Source organism: Drosophila biarmipes, chromosome 3R (assembly GCF_025231255.1).
Source record: "Drosophila biarmipes strain raj3 chromosome 3R, RU_DBia_V1.1, whole genome shotgun sequence".
Taxonomy (NCBI): domain Eukaryota; kingdom Metazoa; phylum Arthropoda; class Insecta; order Diptera; family Drosophilidae; genus Drosophila; species Drosophila biarmipes.
The window spans coordinates 19,074,694-19,091,030 of record NC_066616.1 but is presented as its reverse complement, the minus strand read 5'-3'; the positions used below and the strand labels follow the sequence as shown (position 1 = coordinate 19,091,030).

Genomic DNA, 16,337 nt, shown 5'->3' with positions numbered 1-16,337 from the left:
AATACCGCGATTTTGAGACACTGGAAAAAATGTTACAATCATATACATGTAAATATGTACCAAAAAAGAGCGCTGTAGTATATTAGATACTCGTTAGTTGGCTAAAAGAAGTGCGAGGGAGATGCAAATAAGCATGTTGTAAATCGGCTGTTTCCGAAATGGCACATTTTATTTGGTTATAACTTTTTATTGAGTTGTCCGATTTAAACAATTTTTGAAATGTATATGAGTATTGATTATCCCAAAAAATTATTGTGTTAGGCAGGTTTAGGTAGAAAAAGATTAGGTTTTTATAGGAATCTTTTGTAGGGGCCAGCTACATGGTGACCTAAACCTGCCTTTTAGAATTATATATTATAATAATTTTCTTAGAAAAAAAATCCAAAATGTTTTATCTACTTTCCATTCAACTACTTTCCTTATTCTATCGTTCAGTGTATACATATTGCCCCCTGTCGGTATTTCTACTGTACTTGTTGTTGTTTGCGTCCTTGTCCAGCATGCTGTTAATAAAATTTTGCGTTCTTTATGTTGTCATCCGGCTGACGTTGCTCCTCCTCTCCTACTCGGGGTCCGCATCCGGTTCCGGCTCCCTTTTTGGTCTCTTTCGCCGGCTGTGTGGTGGGAAATTTCTTTAAAATTGTTTTGGTTACTTTCAAATTAGTTTCTGAATGACAACAATGAAGCTTTGCAAAAATGTTGTCATTCCGTTGGCGCAAAGTTTTCCCAGACCCGTTTTTCCCCCTTTTCCCGGTCGTAGGCGACTCCCTCGCACTATTCTAAGTTGGTTGCCTCAGCTCCTGCAGCTCCTGCTCCCGCTCCTGTTTTTCATTTTCAGCAATGTCCCTCTGCCTTTTATCAGACTTTTTAGTCTCATTTTTCTCTGAATATATACATCTGTATATATATAGAGTACGCATCTGTATATAGTATATGTACTCGCCAACCATAAAACTTTCTGTTTATTTCCTCAAATGCAATTTGACGCTCGCCCCGCCCCGCCCTGAACTTTCTTTATCGTCTGCCATTTTCTACTGATTTTGCACTATATAAAGCATGGCATTGCTGTAATGTATGGGCTTTCGGATGGGCAAACTTTTGCAACCAGCAACCCGAAAAAAAGTGAAATTGAGTTTGTCATTTTGTTTATGCGAGTACACGTACAGAGCGATGATACAGAAATCAATCGCTGAGCTCTGAGAATGATCAGGTTTTGGCAGAAATACAAGCTTCACTTATATGGCACATATTCAATTGATGAAAATAAAAACAATCGGGTTATTTGGCTCCTTGAAAAACTTTCCAAAGACTTATAGTAGGAACTTCGAATGGATAAGGGTATACCAATTTATTGCATATATTTCAACAAAAAGTAGATCAGCAATTTTATATAGCTACTTAACTAATTTTATCCTGGTTGAAAGCACTTTCCTCCCTCGAAACTTTTATTTGGTTAACTTGTTTTCATTAGATGCACCCAGTGAAAATCTCAATTAGTTTGCTTGCTTTTTACAATTTTTCGATAAAAGTTCGAGCATCAATCAAAGCTTTTTTCCGCTCCTTCCCTTTACCACATTATCGTGCCGCTGCTCATTGCACTTTTATCGATTTTATAATTTATTTATTTAGGTTCTTATTGCCGCTGCTGCCGCACATCTGTAATTAATTTGTTTTTAATGCCCCTTCAAATGCTCTCGACGTTGTCGCAGAACTTTAATGGTGGTCGCAGCAGACGTAGCGCTGCTAATTTAGCCAAGTTGCAGCAACCACCGGAAGTGTTGCTCAGTTCGGGGTGGTGCCTGTTAGGCGGTGGGTGGTTTGGTGGCAACCGGAAAACGTGCGGCATGTCAACGCCCACTGGTCCCCGCAGCCTCGGAGGCAAAGGGGCAAGTGAAACTTAGGCTGGCTGGCGCTCAATTCTAGCACTACTTAAAAATTAATTTTGTTAATGAGTTTTTCGCTATGCGAGTTGCAAGTGGCAGACGGCAAGCTGCTTACCTGTTTTGCCGGCTGCTCCTTGCCAACTTCGGCCAACTTTAATGCCGAATTCCACTACTTAAATATGCACTCGAACACAACCACTCGCACCATATGTGATGCTCCGTGCATTCCTAATAAAATGTTTGGTAATTATTTTGGCAGCAAAAAATATTTAAAAGGGATTTTATTGCTCAAAACTATTACCAAATGCTTTAATCTTAAATTTTTCGTGCAGCATTTTTCGTAAAAGTAATTCTGGTGATAGAGAAAACTGTGAACATATTTGATTAAATTGGTGTTTAAATATTTTGGGAATATATTTATTAAATTAGTTGTTTTAATTTTATTTATATAATCTTAATTTGTATTATTTATAGTTTTAATTACATTTTTTCTATTTAAGTCTTGAAGTTAAATAGCTGTGTAACCGTGTTGCCTTTTCCATTTCATTCGCAGCGAATCGTTGAGCGTGCAATGCTTCCACTGGGTCCTGACGCGCATGCAACATGACATGGACATGATTGTGAGCGACAAGAAACAGGCGCGTCTCTGGGCCAAGCGACTGCATGTAGCCCTCTTGGTAAGTCACTCCCGCTGCAGCTGCAGCTCCAGCTCCAGGTCAGGTCCCATCCTGCCAACCCATGCCATTCCTCCATCCTGATCCTCAACGACTGGTGGCCATCTAAGCCGAGGGCGAAGAGTGTGTGTGGTTCTGTTGTTGTTTGCTCTGGCACTGTAAGTGCACTTTTGGGGCACTCAGTTGCCGCTCGACGTTTGTCTTGGATTAAGCTGGGCGCTGGAATACTCTGTACTCGGTTCCCCATCCCCAGCACTCAAGCCAAGCTGCACGCATCCTTTAAGCCCGCCGGAATGACGGGGAAACTTCAAATGAGGGAAAAGAGGGAGCTTTGCCGGGATTAGCTAAAAATGCCTGGCAGAAAAGGTTTCTTTGATCCTCCCACTGGAGATATGAGCTCATGAGCCACACCAATTAAATGGATAAGAAAAGTCACATCAAAATAAAAGTGGAAACACATTTAAGGAAACGGAACGTAGGATTATCAAGCTAAAATGGTTCAAGTAATGTTAGGATTTAACTAGGAGCAGCTTCATTACCATTTAGAAGGCACAAACCCAAGTCAAAGCACAATCAATTCAGTTCACACCAAGCATATTTGGACTGGCCACAAAGGAGAACGTTTGTAATTACACCCAAGTGTGAAGTCTCCTCCTAATAGCAAGATCCGAGACTCATTACAATGCGCCACACACCATGCCGTATAAACCCCATTTCAGCTCTTTCCAATCAAGTGCTTGAGCGTCTGCCAAGTTAATGCTTACCAATTTTTTAATTAAAGACATTCCGGGAATTGCTTCAAAGCCTGCTGGCACTGCAGAAGCTGAAGGATGACAACAACGCGAGGGCCCTCTTCGATATGTTATTGAACAACGTGTGCTATGTCCTGGAGTACCGAGAGACGGTGCTGCATTTGTTAATGAACTACAATGAGGCGCACAGCACAAAGTGAGTACCCGAGCGAATAACCATTCCAACTATGCACATACATTCCGATTGAAAATAACTTGCCCTTCCGGCCATGCTAAAACCCTCATCCCCATCATCGCGCCCCATGATGATGGGGCTCTACCATTCCGACCCGAAATTCGGGAACCATGCCGGCCTGGCTGCATTTCTGATAGATAACGGAGGCCACGACCCCGTGGCATCCGCAAATAAGCAAGCCAAACACACATCCTCTAATGGGATTACTACGAGCTCTCGATGTAGTTGCTCCCCACCGAAATATGCACTGCCGGCTGTCAGGATATCGCCCTTTCTGCCAGGATCTCTCGCCCCGACAATCAGGCATTGTTTGTCTTGGCGGCATGCCTTTGTCTTGAGTCCTGCTCTGTTTGTTCGGCTATTTGCACAGATGTCTGCCGGGTCACCAAAGCTTCCTATTAGTGCTGCCGAAGTGGTGGTTTCCGCGTTCTTATTTAGCTAGCCAGAATTGTACATCTCAGGAGTAAGTCCCTAGGGTTTTAGGATTCCATGGTGCTTTTTGGTTGTTTTAAATTTTACTTAATTATGATTTCTTGGATTTGGTTTATCACTTGGTTATTTTTTTACTTGTGCCCTTATGACAAGAAGGACTTTTTTTTACAAATGCATGGCAACCTCACTTTATTAAATATGATTATAAGTCCATCAAATATTTGTGAGATTTTTTTTACATTGATATGACCTTTTAATATTGATTTAGCAAGTGTTGTGCTAGTTTAACGAATATATTTCCTAATTTGTTTGTTATCAGTTTTTATTAAGATACTACTTTTTATATTTATAGCTCCATAAGGCTCTAGCTGGCAGCACTGACCCCAGAAGTAGTTTGTTAAATGTGGTTTACCCTACCAACATGCGTGAGCTCCCCTAAAAGCCGACATCGCTAAATGAACTAGTTGCACATTCCTCGCGAGGTGGAATTGGGAGTTTGGCCAGAAGTTTAATTGATTTTAGAAGCATGTGCTGTACGCGTGCTCTGGCATAAAAATTATGCCATTTGCCACAAGCCAACCCTTGTAGCCCAGTGTTTTTTTTTGAGAGAGCAAATCGTGCACCTTGGCTGCATCCTAATTGCCGAGTTAACAGCGAGTTCTCCGGACGAAAGCCGAATCGAGATTATTTCACTTGAAGCGTGTGCCACACTACGTATACTTGATAAATCGCTGCAGAGCATTTAATACAGTGCAGCTTCAACAGATTTGGCTGGGATTTTCATGATTTACTCGCAGGCTTCCAGTGTTTTACCTACATTTTATCGTGTTTATCTGACAGATTTGGTCCATTGACACAGAAAACACCTAATATAAACCCATTTATTACCTGCAATTGGATAGAATAACATCGCACATTTCCGCTTGAAATGCGTGTTTGGTTTTTGAAAAGCCTGTGAAAGGAAAATAGTTCTGTGGTAGTGCGGGCAAACCCTTTTCAAAAAGCCTCCCCCTGCGCAATCCATTTAAATAATTGCAATTTTTTAGTGCCGAACATGAAGAGTTAGACCCACTTGAATATTTCTAAATGGCTGCACAAATTCGCCTGTCAAACAAACTCGACTCCGAGAGCTCTGCGAAGAGAGATACCTGCAATAAATGCCTGAAAATGTATTTCTGTGTCACAGACTCGGATGACAGTGGCAAAGATATACTGTGGGTCGCAAAGTTTCTAAGCTTGTCAGTGTGCATTTAATTAAATTATGTGACTCGTGCTCATAAGACTCTTTTGTGTAGACTTGAAATGGGTATAAAAAGTATATGTTTCTCTGCGAACGAAAAATAAACTGAATTAAAAGCCTCTATGAACCCTGAATTTAACATATTGTTATTCAATGCATTCCCCAATTGAATTTGTTTTCTGCATGAAAAACATAACAATTGGCAAAAAACTAAAAGCAAAGCTGTCCGTGGGCGTTTTAAAATTTTTGATTAACTTGAATTATTAATGCGCTCCATTTTTTTGAACCATGCAAATGTTTTTGTTTAACTAAAGTTTCAGATATTGGCATTTTAATACTTGTTTAACATATCGATAGTCGACCGCAAACATAATCTTTTAATCTGAACATCTGTATTCAACGTTATTTAAATCAGACAAAATTAATGCCAGGATGATCATATTCTGGGAAATTAAGGAAAAAGTAAAAAACGAATTAAAATTATCTTGTAGACCGGTTTATTGATTATTAGTTCAATCATTGCTCCGTTTAAAATCTTATTTAAAGTGGTTCTTGATAAACTTAGATCCTATTCTGTGAGATACTACTTCCCAAATGTTCCACTGTACCAGATGACACATAAACAGATAAACAAATTGTTGTGTGCCTGTCGGGTTTTACTGTCGACTATCAACGCATCACATCAGCCAGTAGTTAGTCTGTCTGAGAGTCTGTTAGTTGGGGCACTGGCAATTTCAAAGCTTTGACTAAATTAATTTAGCGCGCAAACATGAAATTGACAGAGGTTTTCGAGCAGAGGGAGATGGCTGGGTTCAGGAAACTCGCTGCGATGCCAGATACAAAACGCAGATATAGATGCAGACACACTCACATGTAGCTGCAGCTGTGGGATGTTGGATGTTGCAGCAGCAACTGTGGCTTAATTGGAGCATGATTAATGTCGAGCCAGTTGAAAATAGTTGGTTTATACAATTTAATCGATTAAACATTAAGTTGCGTCATCAGCGAGCTGAACAGCTTTCAATTAAACAGGGCCAATCATGTAAATCCTGATGCCTTTTGAACTGCAATCAGTGATTTGAGTGTCTGACAGATTAAAGATTTTTCGGTGTCAAGATGAATAATTTATGACCCCGGCTAGCGGGCCAAGCCACCTATCTGCCGCCCTTTAAATTAATGCCACCCATTTTGCCACCGATTTGAAGGTACTTTGGCCACAGTGTTGTCCGGATTTTGGCGACAATATTCACTTAAAAATTCAAAAAGTTAGTAAAATGGTATGCTTAGTTAGTTGGTTATATACCACCATGTTTTGCCTCTCAAAAAAAATTAACAGAAACAGATTAGAGCAAAAATTGTGTTTAGGGAATAATGGCACAATATTCTCTTTTTATAACCTTGGATGATTTTTTTTCGCTTGCAAAATCGTTTAAACTAACCATTTAATGGCTAGCACGGCATCGTTAGCTCCAACCTGCAATCGACGGCCATCAGTCATTGTTGTTGTGGCTGTCATAATTAATAATATTTTCATTATAAACGTCTTATGCCCGCAAACAGTCGACCTGGCGGTGGGTGTCTGGGCGCAATTACATTTTATCATTTATTCAACATGCGCTCAAGCTCGGCGCGAAGACAATCTCCATCTCCGTATCCCTATTCTCCATTCTCGATTCCCGATGCCCAGCCCCTGACCCCCTAAAACGAACCCATAAACCCGCTGACCATCCCCAGAAAACACCCAAGTGTTCTAATTATTTCTGTGTGCTCAACCTGCTGCTACTTGAACTTCTTCCTCTCGTTTTCCCCGGCATTTTGTGGCTGTTGGCGTCCATTTAATCAGCGTAAACGCGAATATCAAATCAGGCGCAACAACAACATCAGCAAGGGCAATCGCCAAAGCAGCCAGAAGTTACAAAACCGCGTGCATACAAATTAATTATAAATAATTTATTAACGATTTATCTTTGTCCTGCTGCCAGGCTTCGTCGGTCACATGTGCTTGAGATTGAGCATGTGTGCAGAGAGAATAATATTAGGGTGTTACAAGAGCCTTTAGAGGTTTAAGATAAAAAGTTATCTCTTTTGCTACATTTCAAAAGAATCAACTTTTTAAAATAAATTTTAAAAATTAAAAATTTCCCTATAATAGTAAATCTATAAAATAGTGCTAATAAGATAATTATTTGGAATTACCATGAATATGGAAAGAAAAAAATTGTTTCTCCTTTACATTTTAAATGGAAACCCAACCAACCTATACAGAAAATATCAAATTAAATTCAAACTTTTTCTCTCTGTGTAGAAGTGTAAATGGAAGTTGAAGTAGGGGGTGGGGTGACTCGATTTGCACCTGCGCATCATTAGGGCGGAGTAGGTGGGCAATCGATTTGGTTCCGCTTGTAAAATGGTTTGTGGCATGCAATATGTTGTGCAACTATCAAACCGCCCACCCGCTTATCCGCTGCGGTTACTTGGCGTTGTGGTCAGGTGCCACCAGCATCTGCATCTGCAATACGACCTCCATCACCACCATCTTCATCCGCCAACAGCAGTGTTGCCAACTTGTGTAATTAGAAAATAGCCAGCAGGCAAAGAAACTAAAGTGTGAAAATAGCATGTATTCATAGCTTCTTTGGAAAGATTGTTTCTGTGAAATTTTTTATTTATTTGATTACATTCATGAGGTACCCATTTTAGTTAGTCGCTTTTTACTAGTTACTTCCAAGATTTTAATTTCTCAAACCCTTTTTAAAATGTTACTATATAAAATGTGACAAAAAAGCCAGATTGGCAGCCTAGTTGATAGTAGAAGCCATCGAAAGCCGCAAGTACCAGCAGTTTTTGCACTATGCCTGCTGTTAATGCCGCCACCACGGACATCCTTGCGGCAACATCGCCGTCAACGTGGCTGCGCTTGATTCATTTCACATTTCAGTTATCATCAAATGTGCACCACACAGCACCCGCAAACTAGACAGGAGCTCGTCTGACATGGATACGGCGTAGGGAGACAGGGACGCGCACACATAGCACCACTCAAATTTCAAATCCACGTGCACCACACACCATTCCCATTCCATAGCCCTGCAGCCAACTGAGCCCTTTTATCATCAATTGCCAATGCCCCAGACCCAACCTCCTGTCAATTGTGGTCACTGCTGACAGTTCTTGATCAATACAAATGGCCAAATATCTTGGAATTGGCTGGTGAATGCTAACTGGCTTCTATTCATCTGCTGCTTCATGCGGCTGTTTAATCTACGGCTTGTTTAGCTCTATTATAGACGAGTAATTTATTGGACCCATAATTGCGTAGAATAATTCACGTGGCTTAGCCAGAGGCTGAAGCGTAAGTTGTGGATTTATTTTATTGGGTAGATCTGTGATCTTATTTAACCGGTTTACATAGATGTGTTCTAGTTCTGTTAGCTAGTTTAATTGTCCTTATTTCGATGGACCAAATGAGTAGTTGAATCCCGATTTTGCTTTTTATTTCGTGGGATACCATTCTAAATTTGTGGTTGAATTCTCTACAATTCTGCATTCAAATATTTATTTTAGGCGATGGTAAAAATTTTACCCTATTTTCATGTCAACTTTTTAGGTATTTCTAATGGGTGTCAGAATGGGTACTCAAAAACGCACTCCTAAATTCCATAAATTAAATATTTAAATCCCGATTTCGACGTGGGATACCTTTCTGAATTTGTGGTTAAATTCTCTACAATTCTGCATTCAAATATTTTTTTTAGGCATGGTAAAAATTTTACCCTATTTTCATGTCAACTTTTTAGCTATTTCAAAAACGCACTCCTAAATTCCATAAATTAAATAATTAAATCCCGATTTCGACGTGGGATACCTTTCTGAATTTGTGGCTAAATTCTCTACAATTCTGCATTCAAATATTTATTTTAGGCGATGGTAAAAATTTTACCCTATTTTCATGTCAACTTTTTAGCTATTTCTAATTTTAGGCGATGGTAAAAATTTTACCCTATTTTCATGTCAACTTTTTAGCTATTTCTAATGGGTGTCAGAATGGGTACTCAAAAACGCACTTCTAAATTCCATAACTTAAATAATTAAATTCCGATTTAGACGTGGGATACCATTCTAAATTTGTGGTTGAATTCTCTACAATTCTGCATTCAAATATTTGTTTTATGCGATGGTAAAAATTTTACCCTATTTTCATGTCAACTTTTTAGGTATTTCTAATGGGTGTCAGAATGGGTACTTAAAAACGCACTCCTAAATTCCATAAATTAAATAATTAAATCCCGATTTCGACGTGGGATACCTTTCTGAATTTGTGGTTAAATTCTCTACAATTCTGCATTCAAATATTTCTTTTGGTCGACGGTCAAAATTTTACCCTATTTTTACGCAATTTTTCAGGTATTTCTATAGGGTGTCAGAATGGGTACTCAAAAACGCACTTCTAAATTCCATAAATTAAACAATTAAATTCCAATTTCGACGTGGGATACCTTTCTGAATTTGTGGTTAAATTCTCTATTATTCTAAATTCCAATAATTCCTTAAGGCGATGGTCGAAAATTTAGCCCATTTTCATGTCAAATTTGTCTGTATTTCCAATGGGTGTCAGAATGGGTCCCCAAAATCCGAACTTTTAAATTCCATAATTTGAGTAATTGAATTCCGATTTATACGTGGGATACCTTTATGTGGTGGTGGAATCCGTAGTTTATTTGTAAGCCAATGTACGGAATCTCATTACCTAAATTCTAACTTTTGGGTCATCCACTAATCATTTTTGTCCATCAAAGTCTCTTTATTCAATTAGCTGTGGGTACTGGTAAAACGTGCGTTTGTTTTTGTTATATAGAGAAAAGCGCAGGCCTTTGAATTATTTGCCTGTTTAATTTGGCTAAAAGTCTAGGCACCTACACCATCGATGGCCGTTGGCCCGGTCACTGAATGCCGTATAACCACTTTCATTACAAATTCATTTCCCTGGTCGCCTGCTCCCAGGATCACCAAGCCAGCTGCGTTGTGGCACATTGACCGCATTCGAAAATGCCGATGGTGCTGGAAGCTCCTGCAGCAAAACTCACGCGGGGCATTAAAATTCGCAATGAATTTGCATAAATTTCGGTGCCAACGCAGCGACCTTTCTGGACATTTTGCCATTTTCATCGCCAACGCAATGTTGCCATTTTTATGGAACTGGGAACTGGGACCTGGGACCTGGGTCCCGGCAATTAGAGTGGTGGACAATGAAGACTTGGATAAGGGTTTACTCCCACGTATGCTCTTGAAAATATTGGAAAGTCATGTTTAACCTTTAAATTACCGCCTCGGAAAAGTAAAAAAACAGCTAAAATGGACAAATAATTACAATAATTATGTTTTCTGCATTGATGATTTAAGCCTAGTTTTGAGTAATTTTAATTCCACCTAAAACTGTATTTTATGTAAAAGTCTTCCTAGCAAAACTATTTAACCAATGAACTTTCAATGCTGCCTGCCAAATCAGTTTATTTTCATATCTTTTTATTGCTTACTATATCTGGGAGTGCCATTACAGCCTGTCTACTTTGCATACGCGGCCTGTTTCGAATTGTCCTTTTCGGTGACTCGCGCGATTTTCATTATTCAAACGGCAATCAATCATTTTAACAAATTGACGTGCACAATGACGTTGGCTTTTATTTTTCGGGTTGGGGCTAAAAACAAAGCGGAAGATAGCTCTGCATAGCGGCAGCTGATTTTGGCAGTTTGGCGGCTGTCTTCTGGCCCGGTTTTTTGTTCTCTCCGTCGGTTGCCTTTTCACATTTTGAGGGTAATTTGCTAATTGGAGGCGTCATCGGCTTCGACAGCAAAGGCAGCGCCGCATCATCAGTTAGCCCGAATCGAGTTGGGTTAGTTAGTCAGTCATGGTGGGCAACTTTTCACCGAGGCCGGTGAGTGGGCGGAAAGGCTGGGGCGGAACTTTTGGCCTTTTTAATGTACTCGATGATTTTCAATAAATACTTTTGGGCCGGGCAAAAGGTTGTTATTGATGTCCGACTTTGATTTATTCCTACGAAATTCTTGGCAATGGTCGGAAATTCATTGAACATTTGTATTTTCCATAAGTTAAAATAAATTTATAATAAAGCGAATACCACAAAATTCAGAAGCTGTTATGGTAACGAAGAGATCATGGAACTTGTGAGTAAAAAACTATAATTTTCATCCATATTTTTCACCAAAAATATATTTAATAAGTATTTTCTGAAGTTATAATATTTTATCTAAGCAAAGCTGGTTTTTCTAATATCTAATATCTTGATTATTCGCGTGAATAACAATTTTTTATTTATTGCAAACATGTTATTCGACTTCGATTTAATTCTATAAATTCCTGGCTAAGTGGCAAAGATTGATTAAACTTCCGTCAAATAATAATTGCTTTCATTTTCTGTTCAAAATTAAAAAAAACATAGGTGTTAATCAGTTCAAATTAAAGTACAAGTGTGTCAAAACCATGTAAATTACAATATTGGACAGCCGAGCTTGTTTATTACTGAGAAATGAACACAAATATTTATTTAAAAATTTAATTCAACCCAATTAAACTGAGTTGGAAAAAATTGAGAATTTTCACTATTTAATTGAATTTTGAGCAATGTGGCATGCATTTTTCATAAAGAATCGACGGAGTCCAGCTTGCAACAAATTCAATTTGGATACGTGTGCACGCACATAATAAAGAATTTAATTAAAATATATTTTCATTTTGTTAACTAACCTCTGCACTCCAACTCCACAGGGTTTTCCTGCGTGATGTGGTGGAAACGGCCAACGTTTTCATTAAAATGATGGAGCGCTTCTGCCAGGACTCCGTGGTTGTGCAGGACAAAAAGCGAGGTGGTGGCGGTGGCCGAAAGAAGAAGAAGCCGGCGACCAAGTCCAAACCGTCAACAGCACCACAACCCACTGAGGTAGGAGCCAAATTAATTATTAAATAAGTGTGTTTAAAACTTCGCGATCCCCTTACAATTTTTAATGACTTTAAACTTGAAAGTAACTCCTACAATGCAAATTTATTTCTTGGATGCACCACTGTGCCAATATGACTCCGTTTAATGTTTTTAAAAATAAATGGCCGCATTAAATAACTTTATTTTAGCCTGCTGGTCAGCACCCGCTGTGCAGGCCATAAAATATACCCTAAATTGCCAATAAAATTTAAAACGAATTGCAAACCAAAGCAAAGCGAAAGCCCTACTGGAAAAACAATTGTCGTCTATGCTGTGACCGTTGAAGATTTATGTGCTTGATCGTGAAATTTAATTGACTGAAAATATGGAGGAAAAAAGGGCCAGAAGGAACAGCAGCGACGATTTCTATTTTATTCAATTTTTATGACCTGGAATTTTGTGTATTTTCTACTTGGTGTGCGTATTACTCTCATGATGCACAATTACATGTGACCTTAGTTAACGCACACACATACCACCACTCCCACACCCTCGCGGAAAACGTGGAAAACTTTTGTCGGCGGGGGTCAACCAGGCTTCCGTTGTTTTTCCGCCCCTTTGAACCTTTTGAAAAAGCCCAGTTCTCCATTTAATACTTATTTTTTTTTTATTTTTCCGCAATGCAGGAAGCTTAAGGTAGCACTACTAATACTTTTATCTTAATTCTTTTAAAAAATATTTTATGATCAAATAATGATTATTTTAAAAGAAGTGAGTTATGTTAATCCTGTATTTCTTAAATTAATTTATAATTCATAACAAAATATTTGTTATGCAATTTAGCAAACTTGTTAGAGAATTTTGGAGTCGTTTATCTTCCAGGTCTCCTAGAACCTTTTGTTTTCCCAACCATCTTTTGTTATTGCACACTTTGTCGCGCTGGGAAAGGGACGCACCGCTGAGCGTGATTTCCGGGCAGTAGCCACAGGGCTCTGGAGTTTTCCACAACCGTGTGCAACTGCAACCTGCGTTGGCTGGGCATTTTCCGAGTATTTTTTGCGGCCTCCGATTTAGCCCTTGTGGTCCGGAGGTGGTCGTCCTGCAAGGACATGGAAATTTTTGTACAGGGATGCGAAGCCTGCCATGAACAAGATTAATTTTACTTTTTGCTGCAGCCTACAATTGTGTTAATTTTCGACATATTTATTTGTATAGTTGCGTTCGTGTTTCTGGGCTGTTGTTTTTGGTCCACGCACATGCCTTCAGCGCATCAATTTTTTAACAATTAATTTATAAATATTTGTCCTTGCCGCCGAGCGAAAAACATTACAAACGCCACGCGGACACAAATATTTGCATGTTACCCCCTTCGGCAAAAAAGTTAAATTTGCGATAAACGAAATGGATGGAATTGTGTAATGTGTAAAATAATCAAACATCAAATTAAGTAAATTCAAAAAATATCTGATGAGCAGCTCCTTTTTAAGATACATTCGCCATGCTTTTATAAACATGATTGGGAAACATTTATTGTTAAACTAGTTACAACCTCTCAAATATTTAATATTGTTTGAAAGCATGTGTTTCATTATTTCAACTACTTTTAGATTACTTTTTTTAATCCCTTTAAATTGATTTTTTATTGCCATTGTATATTCGTGGAAATTTAATGAAATAAAAATACTTTGCCATTATGTCCTTGTATTTGGAAGGATGCCGAAGTTGATGTCCAATTAATATGCATTGTTAAAAGGTCGCACAAGGCAAAAAAAGGCAAAAACACTAGTGTATCTATTTTTTCATCCCATAATGTAATCAGCAAATTTAAAATTCAATGCTGGTTAACCTTATTAGATGTTGAATTTAAAAGGCAAATTCAAATAGAATTAAATATAAAATTCTATAAAATAAAGTGGGCCGCCTGAGTTGCATCGAAAAAGCTGGTTATAATAAGTTTTATTTTCTAAAACTTGAATAATGCCTCTGTAGACTCTTACATTAAATCCAAATACCCCCTGGTTACTTTATAAAATCGAATTCCAATTATGGGGATTTTATCTGCAACAAAATATATTTATAATTATTCCCGTTTTTATTTGTTTTAGCTGTCACCTGCAAATGGCTGACAAGTATTATTAGATATTTGGTTTTAATTACCACTAGCTATAATTAATTTTGCTGCTTTCATATTTACGTAACGACTAATTTCCCTCTGTGATTATCATCCAATTGCAAACAATGGCGAATCATAAATAATTTATTATTGCATAATTGCAGGAAGAATTGTCGAGCAAATGGGCCGAGCTGGCGACGGAAGTGTGCAGCCTGCTGTCCACAGAGTTGGAAATGCCGGAGGATGAGCAGCCGATGCCCTTCGATGCCGCATCCGAGAAATCCATCGATGATCAGCGGTGAGTAAGATGCAGGTTTTCCTATATTTTCTGCCTTCTTATTTTTGTACTACCTGCACAACCCATTATTAACGCGCAACTAGTTCGATTTCCAATCGCTCAACGTGTTCTTATTATGTTTCTTGGTCTTTCCCTACTTTCAGCGAGGATTGCATGATTCGCATAAATAAACTGCTGCGCTCCGAGAAACTGAACCAGGCCATCGCCCTCCTTCGCGCTGCCAGGTGAGTTTAAAAATGCCATTGGCTGGTGGTCCCTGAACTCTGTTGTTAGGGCCACAGACGTAATCCCCTTTGAAAGTCCGCCTTCTTAATAACTTGACATTGACTGCGACGCGAAAGGTACGACAGCAATTCGCATAATAAATTAACTCTAGTCAAAACGGGGAAAAAATCCGCTTGGTCTGGCGTCGCTTTATGCGACTTCGCTGGCTTTTATCGAATTTTATTTTCTTCCTGTTTATTTTTCATATTTTTTTCGCTCCGGCACGAAGCTCTTTGCTGCTCGGCGCTGCCCTCAAATTAAATAGTTTTTATTTATTGTTAAGGCAGAGCACGCTGGCACCCCGGTAACTACAGATAATGGGAGTGCCCGGAATTCCTTGTCCCTGCTCTCCTTCTTTTTATTCTGATATTAAGAGTCGACGGTGGTGCCCTGCATTTCAGAACGACAATTTCCCGGTGCCTGGGTTTTTGTCCCAGCAGCCTGCAATTTTTCAGTCAACAAACCACAGAGCTGGCCAGGTGCGAGATGGCGAGAAGATGGTGGAGAAACCACCGGGTCAGAGGAGCTCCAGCTCCGGCTCCGGCGCTCCGGTGGATGTGCCTTTCAATTTAATTGCCCGCTCAATTATGTAAAGCCCATTGAAGACGCGCTCAAGAAATGTTTATTGTTTGCTCGGGAAAATTGCGTGAAAATAATTTATCTTTTGCGCGTCAACATTTAAATAAGGCCGACACCACCCGCACAAACAGAAAACAGCCCAGATACATCTGCAGATGTCGCCGAGTGTCAAAGGCTGGCTGTTGGTTGGGCCGCAGCAATCGAAAACGTGGCTTAAATATTTCCAAGTCATTTAATTACAACCTCATTAAAATTTTCCACCTGCTGCCTGTTGGTTCTGGTTCTGGTTGGCAGACTCGTCTCAAAGGAATCCAATCGATGGCATCGGCAAATGGGAGACTTTGCGATCCTGGAGGCTCCTGCTCCCCCTGTGTGCAAAATTGATTGGATATACACGAGTGAAAGAGGAAAGTGTTTGCCAGTGCGAAGCCATTTCCATTATGTACATACTTCCTCGAAATTTATGTACATTTTAATTGTTGCCTACGAAAAATATTGCATTCAAATGAATACAATTTTAGCTGCTGCTGCAGCTTAAAAAGGTCTAGACGCTTTTTGTGCTAATAAATTAAAATGCTATATGCATATAGAGCAGTCCCAAGGCTTGCACCCACGGCCACCTACTCCGCCCACAGCCACGCCCACGGGAACCCGCTCCTTTGTCTGGCAATTGTCTGGAGCTTTTTTGTGCCCCGTTGCCTAGCACTTTTTGTCCTGGTGTTACACTCGCTTTATTTTGAATACCCTGTGAAGGGGTCCCAATAATTTGTATTTCTTTAAATGGTGGGTAGCTGGTGGCTGAAGGCAGGTACATAGGTGGCTGGTTGGTCATGTCATGTGCGGTGATTAATTAATTCCCTCCAAAGTTACGCGAATCGTTAGCATTTTCAGCACACTGGTATAACAAGTTAGTATTTTTGCTCTACGACTTC

General features: G+C 39.4%; 1 protein-coding gene across 1 annotated transcript in view; it reads left to right on the top strand.

Annotated features, from left to right (window-relative positions):
- The window catches only part of LOC108024344 (protein timeless homolog), a 72,628-nt gene that overhangs the window by 8,565 nt on the left and 47,726 nt on the right, over nucleotides 1-16,337 (top strand). Inside the window, exons 6-10 of the mRNA XM_017094249.2 lie at nucleotides 2,437-2,560; nucleotides 3,339-3,505; nucleotides 12,001-12,172; nucleotides 14,429-14,562; nucleotides 14,706-14,786. Of these exons, the coding sequence (XP_016949738.1) occupies nucleotides 2,437-2,560; nucleotides 3,339-3,505; nucleotides 12,001-12,172; nucleotides 14,429-14,562; nucleotides 14,706-14,786 (678 nt within the window). The remainder of the gene's footprint in view (nucleotides 1-2,436; nucleotides 2,561-3,338; nucleotides 3,506-12,000; nucleotides 12,173-14,428; nucleotides 14,563-14,705; nucleotides 14,787-16,337) is intronic.